This window comes from Myripristis murdjan, chromosome 3 (assembly GCF_902150065.1).
Source record: "Myripristis murdjan chromosome 3, fMyrMur1.1, whole genome shotgun sequence".
Taxonomy (NCBI): domain Eukaryota; kingdom Metazoa; phylum Chordata; class Actinopteri; order Holocentriformes; family Holocentridae; genus Myripristis; species Myripristis murdjan.
In genome coordinates, this window is record NC_043982.1 from 2,681,732 (window position 1) to 2,698,090 (window position 16,359).

Sequence of the window (16,359 nt, forward strand, 5' to 3'; positions counted from 1 at the left end):
TGGTGCAGCGTCTCAGAGCTCACTCTGATTAGAAAACTGTGTCATTTGTGTGGAGAAGAGTCACAGTGGGAACACTTGGAGCTGCACTTTAGCCTCAGTCACCTTAACTTTGTAACTTTGTATTTTTCAATAACAATTTAATCCTCTTCCTCCCACCCTCCACCCGTCCCTCCTTCTCTCTCTTCTCTGTGACTCAACGCCACTTCCTCTTCCTCTCCCTGTCCATCTCCAGTCTTCAGGATGGTAGCAGTGTGTGTGGGCGTGGCTGAGAGCAGCAGCAGACAACAGCAGTCATGGAGGTGGAGAGCACAGCGGACCCGGCCTTCGTGGACGTGGACCAGGGCCTGACTCTGGCCTGCATCGCCTTCCTCTGCCTGCTGCTGGTAGCCATGATCATCCGCTGTGCCAAGGTCATCATGGACCCCTACAGCGCCATCCCCACCTCCACATGGGAGGAGCAACACCTGGATGACTGAAACATACACATGCATACCATGTATGCATGCCTCCATGCTTTCATACGCACACATGAAAACTGTGTATGACTACATATATACTTACATAACAGCTGACACTCAGGCACACAGATATAAGCCACACTCAAAGGCATGGATGCAGGCATACACCCAGAAAAAGGACAGCTCTTGACTGGTCCTTTAGTTAGGGTAGCGGTTCTGTGAGGAACTCAAACACCCCCCTGATTTGTTCCAAAAATGATAGATTAGATTAGAAGAAAGAGCCCATCACAGCTCTTAAGAAGTTATTATAATGCTGCTGGGTGGAGGTTCTCCTAAATGGTTCTTTACAGCACCATAAAGGTCCTGTGCAGAACCACAGAGAGCCTTCATAACGGAACTTTACAGAGCACCACAAAGGGTTTTAAAGCGGTACAAGACTGAAGAACCATTTTCTGGGGACTTTGTAAAACCTAGCATACATTCTTCAAGGTTTCTTTAAAGCACAAAAAGAGTTCTACTGTGGTACAACCCTTTTCTGGTACTATGTAGAACCCTTTTAGTTCATAATGTAGAAACATACACACCCAGACATGGACAGGCAGCCTACACATCCGGTTGAATGTACACGGAAGGGAGCACATGTTGGCTGCTACTGCATCCCACTGCGATATCCCAACATGGAGTGAGCAAGACGGGAGGGAAAGCAGGGAGCTGCTGAGATTCTGTGTGCCTACAAAGCCACTGAAAGAACAATAACATTAGCACTACAGAGTAAAGCACATAAACTTGGCTTTATGTAACTACCTAGATGTATTCAGGAGCCCCAGGGCTGCCTTACATTCCTGCCGGACAATAAACACAAGTCAGTGATGGCCGACCATTGACAGCACGCCAACCTGCAGACTGGGACTGCAGAGCTCCACTGCAGAACCAACGCACTTTCCCTTTACACCGCGACTGGACATGATGGATAAGGAGGAAGAAGAAGCAGCAGAGGATGACGAGGAGGAAGACAAAACAAATGCTGTTCATGACACTGAGGCGTAACTGTGGGGCAGTGTGAAAGAGCAATGAGGTTACAATTCTAGCCCATAAACATCAAAGTATCATTGAAATAATGGTGTAAGTCATATCTGGCTCATTATTTTTCCAGAGCGGCCCCTCTACACTGCCTCAAATTGTTGCTTGTGTGCCATTACGTTCAAGGAATTTTTCGGGAGCTTGTTTCTAATTTAGTCATTAGGTGTTGAGAGCATACTGTGCACCAAAGGTATCCATGTGCCCCTGGTAGATTACACACCCCCGCAAAGTTTGTACTACACGAGGGTGATGTAGAAAACTGTGCACACATTTTGGTGACGGACATCGCACAGCACAGAATAACAGAATGTCGTTACAGATACCTACACTTACTCATTGGCTCCTTTGTCCACTCGAGCATCTTTATCATCTGCAGCCACAGCTTTCTCCTCTTAAAAGGACGAGATCCTGATGAAACCGTGTAGAATTTCACAACTTTTTGGGCTGAATTCCAACTCTGACCACTGAACACACACAACACACTGCAAAAACGCAAAATCTTACCAAGATTATTTGTCTTATTTCAAGTCAAAAATGTCTTATTTCTAGTCAAAATATCTCATTACACTTAAAATAAGACATGATCAGCTCAGAAGTAAATTGTTTTTAGACAATTTTCACTTGAAACAAGTGAATTTTCACTTGAAACAAGTGAAAATTGTTGCTTGTTGCTTGTTTCATTGGCAAAATTTGCCAGTGGAAAAAGTGAAAATTCACTTGAAATAAGTGAAAATTAGCTAGAAACAAGAAACACGTTTTGCCAATGAAACAAGCAAATTTTCACTTGAAACAAGAGACAGTTGTCTATAAACAAGTTACTTCTGAGGTGATCATGTCTTATTTTAAGTGTCATGAGATATTTTGACTAGTAATAAGACATTTTTGACTTGAAATAAGACAAATAATCTTGGTAAGATTTTGAGTTTTTGCAGTGGCAACCTTAGCGTACATTTTCTGATCTGTCTAAAATAAAAATATACCAACTTCCAGCATCCAAGATAATACAGCCAAATGTCCGTTACCAATATGTGCGTGCATCTTTGCAATGATGTTGGCCCTGTTGGCTCCAGTGCTCCATGCTAACACTTTAACATAGGTCTACATGATAACAGCCCTTTTCACTTGGGCTCGTTAGCCCCAGGCTATCTAGTTTAGCCTCAATACACACTAATACTTACTAACTTAACCTTAACCCAGGGCTGTTTGTTAGCCCTGGGTTAAACAGTAACACTTGAAAATAAAAGCCCGGGAGGGTTTGTGCACTCATACATATTGTTCAGTGATAGGAGGTTTGATGCTAACAAATTGGCATACAGTGGAACAGGCCACCATGTGCCATGTGCTGAGGGTAAGCAGAATTTTGTGCCATTTCCACCAGGGGAGTTCACTGTCAGGATCACCTTCAACCACAGTGCAGTGCCAGTATGGAGCGTGTTATCACTCAACATGCTGCATGCTGTCTAAGTCTTCACATTTAGCCCTTGGAAACAACCTCCCAGAGTCACATGGATGATATTTAATGTCTGTGTTGAACAATCTCCCAATAACTTTTCTTTAGACGTTAAGTTTTAAATGATTCACAATTGAAAAAAAGTAAGGAGGCCTTTGCCTAGTGATTTCATTTGGTGCCACAGAGGCAAGTTTTGTATATTTTATAAAAAAAAAAAGTCTTTCGTAAGGGACTTTACTGGCTTCAGTGTAGAACTATCCACCGTTATTAATACTGAGGCATTTTCAGTCCTGCTTGAGTACATGCTCCTGCCAACAGCATGTGAATGCAGAGAGAAACACATTCTCCTCTGCTATAATTGGACAAAACACGCCCACAAAACTGCAAAATAGGCATGTCATCCTGTCTAATAACTCATAGCAATATGAACTATTACACCCAGGCGCATTTGCTTCCGTTCATAAATCGGCCTTGTTTGCCTCTGCTGCTGTCTCAGCTGTTAGGACAAGCTGATCCGTTCTTGTTGTGTGTTCATTTGGTTTGTCTCTGACTGATGTATCTGCACAGACAGCATTTATCATTTATGAAATGATTGTCAATTTGCATGTTATGAAGTGCCTATGCTTAAATCACAGAAGAGTCTTTAAGCCATCTAGCACAATGCTGAATTCCATATCAGCCCCTGAGTCCCTTTACCTAACCTTCCTTACATAGTCAAATTTTTGGACGAGAAAACGGCACATGATGCTTTTTTCTTAAGGTAGCAGGGTCACATCGCTGTGCTTACTCCTTTCTATTGATCTCAGATACACAGAAGAGTCCCAAGCAGTGAGGGTGCTGGGGGTCAGTGTGGAAGTCAGCAGTTTACTGATAAGCTTGATTTAAAAATCAAGAGCAGGTTATGAAATTATGCTGTGTTTGATTTATAAAATAAAATGACTGGCCTACATTCAGTATGTCAACATTATAGATTATTATGAATTACAGAACTGCCAAAAGACCCTGTCTTGTGTGTCTTTTAACTGAACATAAATGAAAGCGGAAGCTAATTTCCATTATTTTGGACATGTAATTGGGTCACATGAAAAGGCTGATGAAATTTCATTCAGTGGGTATCCATGGGGAACCGTCAGCCGCCAGCCCCAAGGCCTTTTTCATCAACTTGAATTTCACATAATAGACTAACGGTACAGTGATGAAAACCTCTTCAGTCGTACTTAGAGTCAAGGGCATATTCTTATCATATTCAACCAACCACAGACTTTTGAAGGTCAGGTTCAAGGAACATATTTTACCCTTATGGTAATTAGGCCGCCTCTACACCGTGAGAATCTTAAACAGTGATTAAATTTGCCTTGGCGGTTATACATTGAACAGGTTAAATTCTCCACAGATTCTCTCTGTCTCTCTTGCCTTGAACCTTGTTTCTCCGCTGGCAGCCTCCTGTCTGGAGCTGTGAAAAGGTTGGGCTCGATGTCATGTTGAGCATGCTTATGGGGCACAAGGGCAGCATTTACAGCATTCAGTATGCAGCTGCGAGTGAGAGTGTGTGTGCATGTGTGCAAATTATGTGAGGGTCTGGAGGGGCAAGGCACCCTGAATGACCCAAAAGCCCCCTTAACAAAACAACAATTAATTTTTAGGGGATGTTCTAAAATTAAACAAAGAAAACATAGAAAATTAGTTAAATAAAAATAAATAAATAGAACTAAAAAAAAAAAAACAAAAAAAAAAAACCTAGAATAATAAAAAAATGAAAAGAACAAATGTTGTATAAATGTCCACCCGCTCCACTCTAAGGTACCTTATGTCATTTTTCTAATCTCACTGCCACCAGTTCTTGCTGTTGCACACACAATGCCCAATGTTCTGTGGCACTGCAGGTGTATATTATACTGCAAGTTGTTGACCTATACCAAAATCACAATCAGAATCAGAAATACTTTATTGATCCCCAAGGCGAAATTGGATATGTGACCTATGAAACGATGAATTTGACCAATGAACAAGTATGAAAAAGTCACTAAAGTAATATGAGCACAAAATCTGACACTTATAACGATGTGCTGTTGACATAAGCTATGTGACGTTTACATTCCTCAAGCACAAATTAAATTATGTGACAATAGCACAAACTGGGCACACAACATTTTCAATGCACTGCCATTTTGCATATGACTGTGTGTTTTTCCGAACCTGTTGTTAAAGTACGTGCTTCACCAGTGATAACTTGAAGCACATATGAGCAGTGGCTATTGCGTTGAAGACTATTTCTTTTGAAGACATAGAAACATAACAAACATACTCCACCCACCAGCTGACTCGGTGCACACTGTGCAGTGTGTGTGTGTGTGTGTGTAGGTGGGTGTGTGCGCACGTGTGTACATTCCTCCTACTGCAGTCTCTCTGACACCGACAGCTTGCTGTATGAGTAAATATTTCACACCTCCTCCCTCTCTTTGTCCGCTGCTCTATATCAGGGTGAACACTTGTCCCGTCAGCTGTCACCACAAAACCCCACAATAACCTGAACAGGGTTCCACTCCCTCCACTCAGGGTTTTTTAAGGCCAGTGCTGATATTTTTAGGTTGGTGCTGCCAAAGGCCAATATTTTCTGCCAATATCCAATCTATTTAAATTGACCATTTCCGTGCCCATGCAACATTAACAAATGAAAGGTGTTAAAAGTTTCTGCAGGAATGTTATTATTGTTAGGATGGGAAAAGCTCTGAAGCAGCATTTACACCACAGGGACACTAAAATTCTCCACTGAAATACATTTCCTGAACTTAATTTTTTTTTCACTTTTTTTCTTATTCACACCTTCATATCTCAAATGTGGATAAGTATTGCCATTTTTCAATGGGGAGAAAACTTAAGGACCCTTCAGTGATGAGAACCACCCACCTGACCCACTTGGAACCACTGGATCTCATGCAGCACGTCACTCTATGTGGATTAAAACAAATAATAATAATAATGAGAATAATAATGATGATGATAATGATAATGATGCTACAACTACTACTACGACTACTACTACTAAAAATAATAATCATGGCTTTATTTCTACAGGAATTTTTAAAAACCCGTACATTAAAAACAAAATCTTATGAAAACACCTCTCTATGAAAAATGCATCTTCAGGCGCTGATGAAAAGCCAGTGGATGGAGCAGCTCTAACGGAGTGGGGAGGACACTTCAAAAGCTCCTCGCCTTTGGTTTTCAAATTGGAATGTGGAATGGATAGAAGTGCAAGATTGGAGTGGAATAAGGAACCGGTAATTCTGCTCTGTAAGAAGATGCAAGGCCAAGCAGGGCCTTACGTGAGAACTGGAGGCAAGAACTGGTGTGATATGAGATCTGCGGTTATACTTGTAAGCAATCTCACAGCTGCATTTTTATCATTTTTCTTTTTCCTTTTCTTTTTTTGGTTTGATTGTTTGGTTTGTTTATTTGTGTTTTTTTGGCAGTTTTGTTGTATTAGATGTACGGCGAAGAGTGATAGGAGAGACAAGTCAGAGAGAGAGAGGGAGGATGTTGTGCAGCAAAGGGCCCTGGTTGGAACCATAGCCACTGCAACAAGGATTTAGCCTCAGTGGTACATGGTATAATATACTGGTGCATGGTACCCAGCCACCGAGACAGCCCTGACTTTTGCGGACTGTTGAAGTGCACAGGAAACAGAGACAGCGGCTGTGTTTGAAATCACTCACTATCCATGACATACTCAGTGGCCACTTTATTAGGTGCACCTACACAACCTAATCCAATCCAACACAACTGTTTTGCCATAAAGTTTCCTCTCCTGCTGCCTATAATGCTCAGGTTTTCTTGTTGTCACAGTATTAGAGGTGTTCATTCACTTCTATGTTTGGCATTGAGCTCATAGTTAGTGCTGCTGTTGGACTGGACTGCATTTTACTGACAGCTGTTTCCACTATTCTGTATGTATATAAATAGGGAGGGCAAAAAATTAGAAACACCTAATAATAATAAACCTAGAATTAAACTGACACATTCTCCACAATGTTAACAAAAGCTGAACATGATAAATTTCGTTAAAAGGTTGAATTTATGGCAGAGCTGCTGACCTGAGCTGCATTAGATTGGACAGGACTGTACAGAGCTAATAAAGAGTGTACAGTCCACTATACAGTCCACTATTTAGCATATCAGCCATTTTAATATAGTGTCCAAATTCTCAGTGGTAATTTTCATTCACTATATACTCCACTAGAATATCCACATTGCACTGTAATGCAATGTGGATTACAGTAATGAACAAATGTAATGTAATGAACAAATGTAATGAACAAATGATGGTCACTGCATTGGTCTGATGTGTACTGCCCCACAAAGCAATGTCTCTTGTGTCTTACCAATGAAGGGCTCTCACAGAACAACAATACTACACATAAATGATATAAATATGGACATTTTTGCTAACTAACATTTATTAGTTGGATCTCAAATGGCAGCTTTTCCCTGCGGGAATGTAGCCTATTATCTCACCCCACAACACACATATAATGAAAAAATAGCCCACATTTCCCCGTGTGCATATCTGGGGTCAGGCCGGGTCGGGGGAGCGAGGAATCAGCTCTGGGAAATTGGATTTAATATTATCCTCTACAGTTGCTGTGAGGTTTTCTACAGTAAATGTTAACAGGTCCAGGAAATGATTTATAGCTAATTTAGTTCTAGCTCTCCATCTGGAGGAGGGTGATAATTTAACTGTGTGGTAAATGCTTTAACATAATAACAGATTTCACTAGTGCTTATTTAGCCAAGACATATGTTGTAAATCAGATAATTAGGCATTATGAGCCTACACCTGCACAGTGATGTCAGCACTGCAAAAACGCAAAATCTTACCAAGATTATTTGTCTTATTTCAAGTCAAAAATGTCTTAGTCAAAATATCTCATTACACTTAAAATAAGACATGATCACCTCAGAAATAAATTGTTTTTAGACAATTTTCACTTTGCCAAAAAAATTTGCCAGTGGAAAAAGTGAAAATTCACTTGAAATAAGTGAAAATTAGCTAGAAACAAGAAACAAATTTTGCCAATGAAACAAGCAAATTTTCACTTGTTTCAAGCAAATTTTCACTTGAAACAAGAGACAACTGTCTAAAAACAAGTTACTTCTGAGGTGATCATGTCTTATTTTAAGTGTAATGAGATATTTTGACTAGTAATAAGAAATTTTTTGACTTGAAATAAGACAAATAATCTTGGTGAGATTTTGAGTTTTTGCAGTGAGTAAACCCTGTAACAAACTGTTGGGATCTTATTCTAGTTTCCAAGCAGTTTTTTTTTTTTTTTGTTTTTTTTTGTTTTTTTTTGCTAATTTGTTGTTTGTTTTTTTCCCCCATTGTTTCAGACAAAAAGCCATGATTTTTCATAGTGTCTGAAACTTCATTCAGTTGTTCCCCATATAGTTCACTATATGACAAATATGAATATATGAATGGTGAATGAATGAATGAGTGAATGAAGTGAATGGCAAAGGGCTAACACTGGCAGTGCTCAGAATGCAGTACTCAGTTTGTGTAATCCTTTAGAGTTTTGGAGGGAGTTGCTGATCATAGTTTTTATAAGGAAACAAATAACTTAAATACAATATTTTACCTAAGCCTATTACTACTAACCAGATGGCATACAGCAGTACTTTGTCAGTGCTGAACAATTCCCCAGCTTACAAAGCTGCAGATTTATGTTTAAAAGATTTATGTTTATTACTTGCCTTGCTTTCCCAGTGGCAGGATCCAATGCTGCTGGACCTTCCCACCAGCATGATCACAATAACATTTATGGCTAAAAACCAGTGGTTGTCCAATGGCGGCAGTCCCAGATCTGGATCATCACCAAAATCTAATCAACTGATCACACACACACACACACACACACACACACACACACACACACACACACACACACATACACACCTCTATAATTTTGGTCAAACCCTGCTAAGAACACACAGGAGTAAAAACATCACTCCCCTCCAACTTTGTTGGCTGAGTTATTAATGTGTTCATGCATAACCATGTGAAATCTGGTGAAAACATAACATTCAGCCAAGCACACAGGACATGACTTTACACCCTGACAAACTGGAGATCTGAGTCCTCATGTTGGAGTCAGCTCAGCACTGCCATCTCTGCAGCTTGTTTTAGTTTGAGCGGTCAGACAGCCAGTCGAACTCAGACCTTGAACCATCTCTAGAGGTTGTCAGACATCTTTGATTTTGTCCATACAAGACAAGTTCACTGTGAGCACTACAATCAATGAGATCCAATGGGGAAACCAAGCAGAAACTACAGACAACACATCATCAAGGCTTCATCATTTCCCTCCATATGTCTCTCATATGCGGCCTTCATCTCGCCAGCCATCCTCTCCTCCTAATTTGGAGTCTTTTTCTGCACACAAGTGCAAATATAACAAGTGCTGTAGTTACTCTTCCTTCTCAAGTGCAATTGTGGCCTAGTCAGGTGAAAAACTAGGTCATTTCTGCTGTTTGCTTTGTCAAGACAGGTGGTTATCAGGATCCCTCATGACTTAATCTGAGAGACAAACACTTAACATAGTTAAGTGTGCCACCAAGGAGAAAAATAAGCTCATTCAGCTACTTGAAGTTAGGAAAAAATTTCTCTCCATTTTGTGCTACAATGTCACATATATATTGTGTAATATGTGAAATATTCAGAGCCAAGATGCCATTGTTTCATCGCATCAAATAGAGAAATATCTAGATGACTTGTGCATCATTTTATGCACATTTTCCTGTAGTGGTGGAATGGTGGAAACGTTGGTATCTCTGCTAGAGTTTCAAATAAAGATCTGCGTCAAACCCAGCAATGGGACTGGCAGGGTTGAAGAGGGTTAATGTGAATGGTGTAGAGAGCTCTGGTTTTTTGAGTGGAGTGCACTCGGCATTGGAATCAGTTGCAGTTAAGGTAGGACTGACCAATTCTACAAGAAAAATGTTATCAACCAAACAAGCTGCATCATATCTAACAAGTCAGAGGTGGATGTTGACACTTTGCCAGTTCCAAATAATGAACCTCTATATTAGCTCTGGTTGTAGGCCTATTCTACCTGAGTGTCAGATCATTAAAATAAGACCATTTTCTGGTAGTGCACTTGAACATCCACTACCAATATGAATGTAGTTTGTGTATTTATAGCAGGATTGGGGCAGTGAGTGCTAACCATCGTTATAAAGCTAAGACTAAAACTAAGATGGCTAAAATGTAAGCAAACTTACATTTCCCAAATATGCAAACTCTCCTATTCACTGCTGGAATGCTCAAATGTTTTGGCCTGTTCGATCACTGGCTCACTCCCCCTGTGCCAGCAAGGCCAAGAAAACCTCTCCCTGCAATGTGACAGACAAAAACATGGCAGCTCAGGAGCCTCGGGGGGTTTTATCTGGGTGATATCTGTCACATGCCTCCCTCTCAGGTGTGAAATTGCCCTCTAAATCCTTCACAGCAGAGGAGAGGAAGCTCGCTGAGAGTGCTGGAGTACGGAGGGGTGCGGGGTGTAAAAGTCTAAAATCCCTGTGGGTCCCGGAGTGAGGAACGAGCCTGACTAATTACGCTGAGACGGGGGGCTCTGAGGCTCTGAGCAAGCCTGGGAACGTGACTCCCAAACAGGCTTGGGTGGATGGGTGGATGGGTGGGTGCATAGAGTTGGAGGTGGGGGTTGGAAGGGGGTGGGAGAGAGGTTGGAGGGCATCCAAGCAGGGCTGGAAAAAGGACCAAAATATCCTGCTGAAGCTGAGGCTGTACTGGAGAGTTACTGAAAACGTGGTTAAAGTTACTGAGGTAAAAACTGAGAAACACACCAATGACATACATAGAGAATAAGAGGACAGAATTCAAACTTAGGCTCTTTTAAATGGAACAAAAGCATTCCCCAATAAAGTAAAGCATGAATCAGCAAAACAGTTCATGATTGTAATGTTGGCAGCCATGTTCCATATCATCCTCAAATATGGTTCTCAGAGTAAAAAAAAAAGAAAGAAAGAAAGAAAGAAAAGGTCAAGGTCAAGAGTTCTGACAGGATCTGACATTCCCACTGTTTCCCACTTACCTATTTTTCAGTATTCATTCACTTCCTCTGTAACTGTCAGTCTGTCTCCTCAAAAAAGAGAAGCGGTGTTAAACAGCTTACGGCAGTAGATCCTTTTAAATATTCAGTGGAGCAGCTCTTATAAGATAAGCTGTATTGATTCCTGTGGGGAAATTGGATCACTGCAGCAATAAATAGCAATAGAAAAAACACTAAATTATGAATGAGGGTCGAGCAATTGGCTGGTTTTCAAGCATAATGTAAGCTTAATGTAATAACAACATTTGTACAAGTAAAAGCATTAGAATGAAAACTAGGAGATCTGACTTACAGCCGTGGTGGTAAATTAACATCCACCTGCAAGAGTGTCAGGTGGACGTGCAAATTTTAACAGCCGCTCAGATTTTTTTATTCCTTTTTTTTTTCTCTTGATACTTACATGTACTTTTTAATTAATGTTCCGGTAATTTTTTTCTAATTTATTGATTTACTTTTTTCCACGGTTTTGAGAGAAATCAACTGAATTTGCTCATTTTCAAAGGGTTAATTGAATTTAACTGCCTCTTATCTGAGACATACAGTATTTTCGGCAAAGTGAACACTACATCGTTCAATATGTTGTGGTCTTTTCACGTCGTGTCTGTGTCGCTGCAGAGCTGCAGGATTTTGTTAAACCTGCCACTATGTCTAGTGGACAAAAAAATCTCTCTGCTACTGCAAATACTGACCCACATTTGGGAGGTTGCAGGTGCTAATTTGCCCCCCGATTACAGCATACACAATGTAAAGTCACAGTCTACAGTATAGATTACACAAATATGGAATATACGCAGAATAAGAGGGAGAAAACTAAAAGAAAAATTAAGTTAGAATCTAGAGTTGGATTTCTGCAACACAGTCCATTTAAAACGACATCAGTCAACTTGCACTGAAAAGTACAAACCACATAAGCGTTTTGGGGTTCCACTCGATAAAAAGTCTCATGTTCACTGCCTGTTAGCCTGGTTAGAGTGCAGAGTGCTGCTTGTGGTTAATATTTTGCCAGCTGTTTCGTTGGGAGTGGTTTCTTTTCCACCGCAGCCCCTCGACTAATCAAGCCGACAGCACTCCCCTTTCATTCATTTCTGTGCAGCAGCCTGTCATTTTCTTGGCAAACCTGCCCACATGTTACTTTGTGGACCCGGTGCAGCTGTTTGTTTGGATTGTAAATTGCACTCAAAAGGTGACATAAAAATTCACATTCCCCCAACTCCTCCTTTCCTCCTGGTGAAAACATGACACTTTCCAGGGACTTTCTGGGCACAAAACACATTTGTGCTCACGCTCTGTTACACACACACACACATAATATGCGGAGTAACACACACAAAAATTGCTCTTCATTTGAGTACGATTCTCTATGTTGGTTCGTTAGTGTGCTGCTGCTGCTTTCCGCTGTTTCTGATCTGCTGTCCTGTTTATTAAAGGCCACCTTGATTAATACCTGACTTACATTTATTTTTCAAAGTAGAGGTCATCTTACAGATAATCTCAGGTTTCAATCAGTTAAGTTTCTGTGCTTCACACCTTGTAGTTTTCATTTAATTAACCAGCCGGGTAAAGAAGAAAACAAATTCCTGTTTTCTATCTAAATGGATATCTAAATCTCTCCTGCTCTTGTGTAAAATCCTCCCGTCAGCGTGTAGGTAGATGTGTCTGAGTTTGATTCGCCATGAATGTCACAGCTCACTGCCCAACACAGGCCACTCTACTATAATATTAATGGGAATCGATGCTTGGTAATTAGTTGGCATTTATAAGCTGCTCCCGCATCAGCAGTTTTGCCCTCAGAGTGAGGCACAGACTAGATTTCCCATTTTTACCCCCACCAACCACAGGACAGCATTGATTAGGAATGGGCCAGCACGATGCATAATGCTGGAGCAAGAGTAACCATTTCTATACAGTAGCTCCAATGTCAGTCTTGCTCTTCAGTTTATTTCTCTTCTTCTTTCTTTAGGAAGCCCTCTAGTGCTTGCAAATGTAGGTCTCTGTTTTTTAATTTTCTTTTTTCTTTTTTTAATTCCTTGACAATCACTCTTGTTTTGGTATTCCCAGTATATCACTTTGTGGTTACACAGGGTCGATATTAGCCTTTAATTAAATATCAGATACTAGGAAGTCACTGTCCTGCTCTAATATAATGGATATGATGAGTTAGATTTATTGTTTATGCTATATTTGATCAATACTACACTGGTGCTCTATCCAAGGCCTTCACCCTGAATTGGTGTTTATGGATATTTTGATCAGAAGTAATAATACTGCTGGCTCCAACTTGGAGCTATTTTTTTTTTTTTCATTTTCTTTTTAATATGAACACAAACAGGGGTGTAAAGTATTTCATGTAATCATTCGCAATGATAACACTGTTTGTGTTTGAGCAATCTTCTACTGTGCATTTCTTTATTTTGGGAGTTGAATTCTAATGGGTTTTAAATCTGTAACTAAAAAGGATTTTAAAAAGAACTAGTCATATTTTGTTGTGTATTCCAGTATGTCATGGCTTTGTGAAGTAAGGATAGCACAGGCTACTGTAGACTGCAAGGAGGACAACACAGTATCCGCCCCATGATTGTACGCAAAACTGTTTTTGAAAAAGCAACCTGTCAACATATGCAAAATGTTGCCTTCTGCATTTTAAGAGAGCACTTGCTGGAATCCATAAAGTCCTTTCATTTTTGCCCTGTAAGCAAACAAAAAGTGATACATATATAATGTGAAAGCCCAAAATGATGACCACAGGACTATCTTTGCAGTTGAGTGCTTGGAGTGCCTTCCAATGAGCACAGAGACTACATCTGAATGGCAGTCAATGAGGGTATGATCTCCTGTTTGGTTACAGAGTAGTTAGCCCTAAAATCATCTGAAGTGACAACATAATTTCACTTGTAATGTACACATAAATGAAGGTGAAATTATTTCTTCTTTTGTTTTGCTTTTCTGCTTTGAATCCATGGTGGTCCAATAGTTATTCAATAGTCACTATTGAAAAATGAATCACAGCAGATGTATAGTTCATCTTTGATGAGCTTTGTTATATTTCTTAACCACCTAATCCATGCTTTGACTTTTACACATGCCTGTTTCATATTTATGACCCACATATACCAGATTTCCCACTTGCATATGTACCACCCCCATTCCTTCCCTGTCAATGTTTTCATCTGCAGGCATGTCATCAGACAGTATGTTTTAGAATATAAAGACAGGTATGTTATGCCAGTGCAGCACTAAAGTTAAGCTACAGATAATCTATCTAGCCATGCTGTCAGTTTGACAACCCAAGATTTCACTCATTGGTCCCCTCTCTCTGCTTGAAAGTGAGGTAACCAGTGAAATCACCTGGTGTGGTTTTTGGTTGGAATGAAAACCTGCATAGTAGAGTGTAATGCATATTGGTCAATGATTTGGCTTAGAGGGAGCATTTAATTAGAGAAGACCAGTGGGCCCAGGACAGAACCCTGAGGAACACCATGGATGAGGGAAGACGATGTAGACCCTCCAGTGCAAACAAGCTTACATTACCAGAGACAGCAACAGCTAGCAGACCATAAATATCTCTGACAAGTGCAGAGTTTGTATTACGTTTAGGCCAAACCCCTGATTAAATAAGGTAGTCTGAGGCCATGTAGTGTTTAGGCTGGCAGGCCACAGTTCAGTCCATTGTGAATGCTGGGAGTTTTGTGACGCCAATGCAAAGGCTTTGTCAGAAATTAATGTTCTTCCCCATCCCTAGATGAGTCAGATTCACTAAATGCCAACTGACAGCCTGAGCCCAAAGTCAGCCAGCTGATCTTCGAGAATTCCTCAACGCTTGACATTTTACCAATGCAGTGTGTTTTACTCTGGCTCTCATTTCTGATGCTGCCTCAGACTCTTGTCTCTGCCCCTGCCGACCTTCAGAGCCTGTTGGAGGCTGCCTTCACAGTTTGAAATCCACCTGCTCCATCAATAACACACACACACAGACACACACACACACTGCAAAAATATCCATCAAAGTAAGTCTTTTTATCTGTTGAGCTACATAATCATACTTTTCTGAGCCACAAAATCTGCCACTTGAGTGAAATAATTCCACTTCAAGAACATTCTTCAGCGAGGTGTCATTTTTCTTGTAATAGTGCAGTATTCTGCCTTTGTTTCAATGCATTTTTACCATATGACTTGCTAAGATGGCCATTTTTTGCAGTGCAAATACATATCAACGTGCACATACACACACACAAATACACACACACACACACACACACACACACGCACATACACGTCACACATGCACTCATGACCAAATTGATACATGCACAGCCAGCTCACACACCCACCCACCAACACACAGTCAGGCATGTTGGACTATGTCTGTGGTTCCTGTATAAGGAGTGTGCTGGAGTAACAGGCCTGCCTATAGACAGAATGTTGACATCAAAGGCCTGCTGTGCTGGGAAACAGGATCGCTACAAGAATGTCAGGATGACACACTGATTCAGGAATACAACACTGAAAATGAAAAACTGATGGGGTGAAAAAACATCAAAGTTTTCCTCTCAAAAGCTCTTCAGCTTCGGTCCAAACAGATAATCAACATGTTGACCTCATTCAAGGCTCTCTACAGTGAGCAAGAATAGTCCTAAACCACTGGGCTGGACTCAAGTGATATGGGTTTTTGAGGGCTAATACTAACGGTTTTGGAATGAAATTACAGATGGCTGATATTTAGTGATAATACTATGTGTCTTTTATTTGACAATTTTAATGGCGAAAATCCCAGATATTTGAATCAGTTGTCATTAAATGTATTATCAGCTAAACTGCATCATATCCATCATATCAGAAGTGGACAGCACAGACTGGACCAGACCTGATCTTTAATAAAAGAACAGTACTGGCCACATTAGTCTAACCTTAACTCATGTTTTCCTCACACACATTAGTGCTGCACCCCACACTGCCCTCTTAGCCCTCGCCCTACCCACTAACCCTCAATTTTGCACGTTCCTGTGAACCGTTGTTATGACGAGGGCAGCCCATATTATGAGCGAGCCAAGCTGAGTGAGGGCTAGCGGCTGCTCAGCCCTCTGACTGAGCCCTCGAAAGGCAGCCAATTAAGGTGCAGACTAAAAAGCCAGTGTTTACCCAGAGGGCATTGTGAGAGGATCGCACGCCAATCATAACAATCACCAGAGAACACAGATGACGTCCAAATGTGAGAGCTTTGTTTTATTGCTGCTGTGCTCGACTT

General features: G+C 40.7%; 1 protein-coding gene across 1 annotated transcript; it reads left to right on the forward strand.

The window, feature by feature from the left end:
• The first annotated feature begins 293 nt into the window (after positions 1–293).
• ctxnd1 (cortexin domain containing 1) lies at positions 294–476 on the forward strand. Its single transcript, XM_030076607.1, has one exon. It carries the CDS (start codon positions 294–296, stop codon positions 474–476), a length of 183 nt encoding a protein of 60 aa, XP_029932467.1.
• Positions 477–16,359: the final 15,883 nt, after the last annotated feature.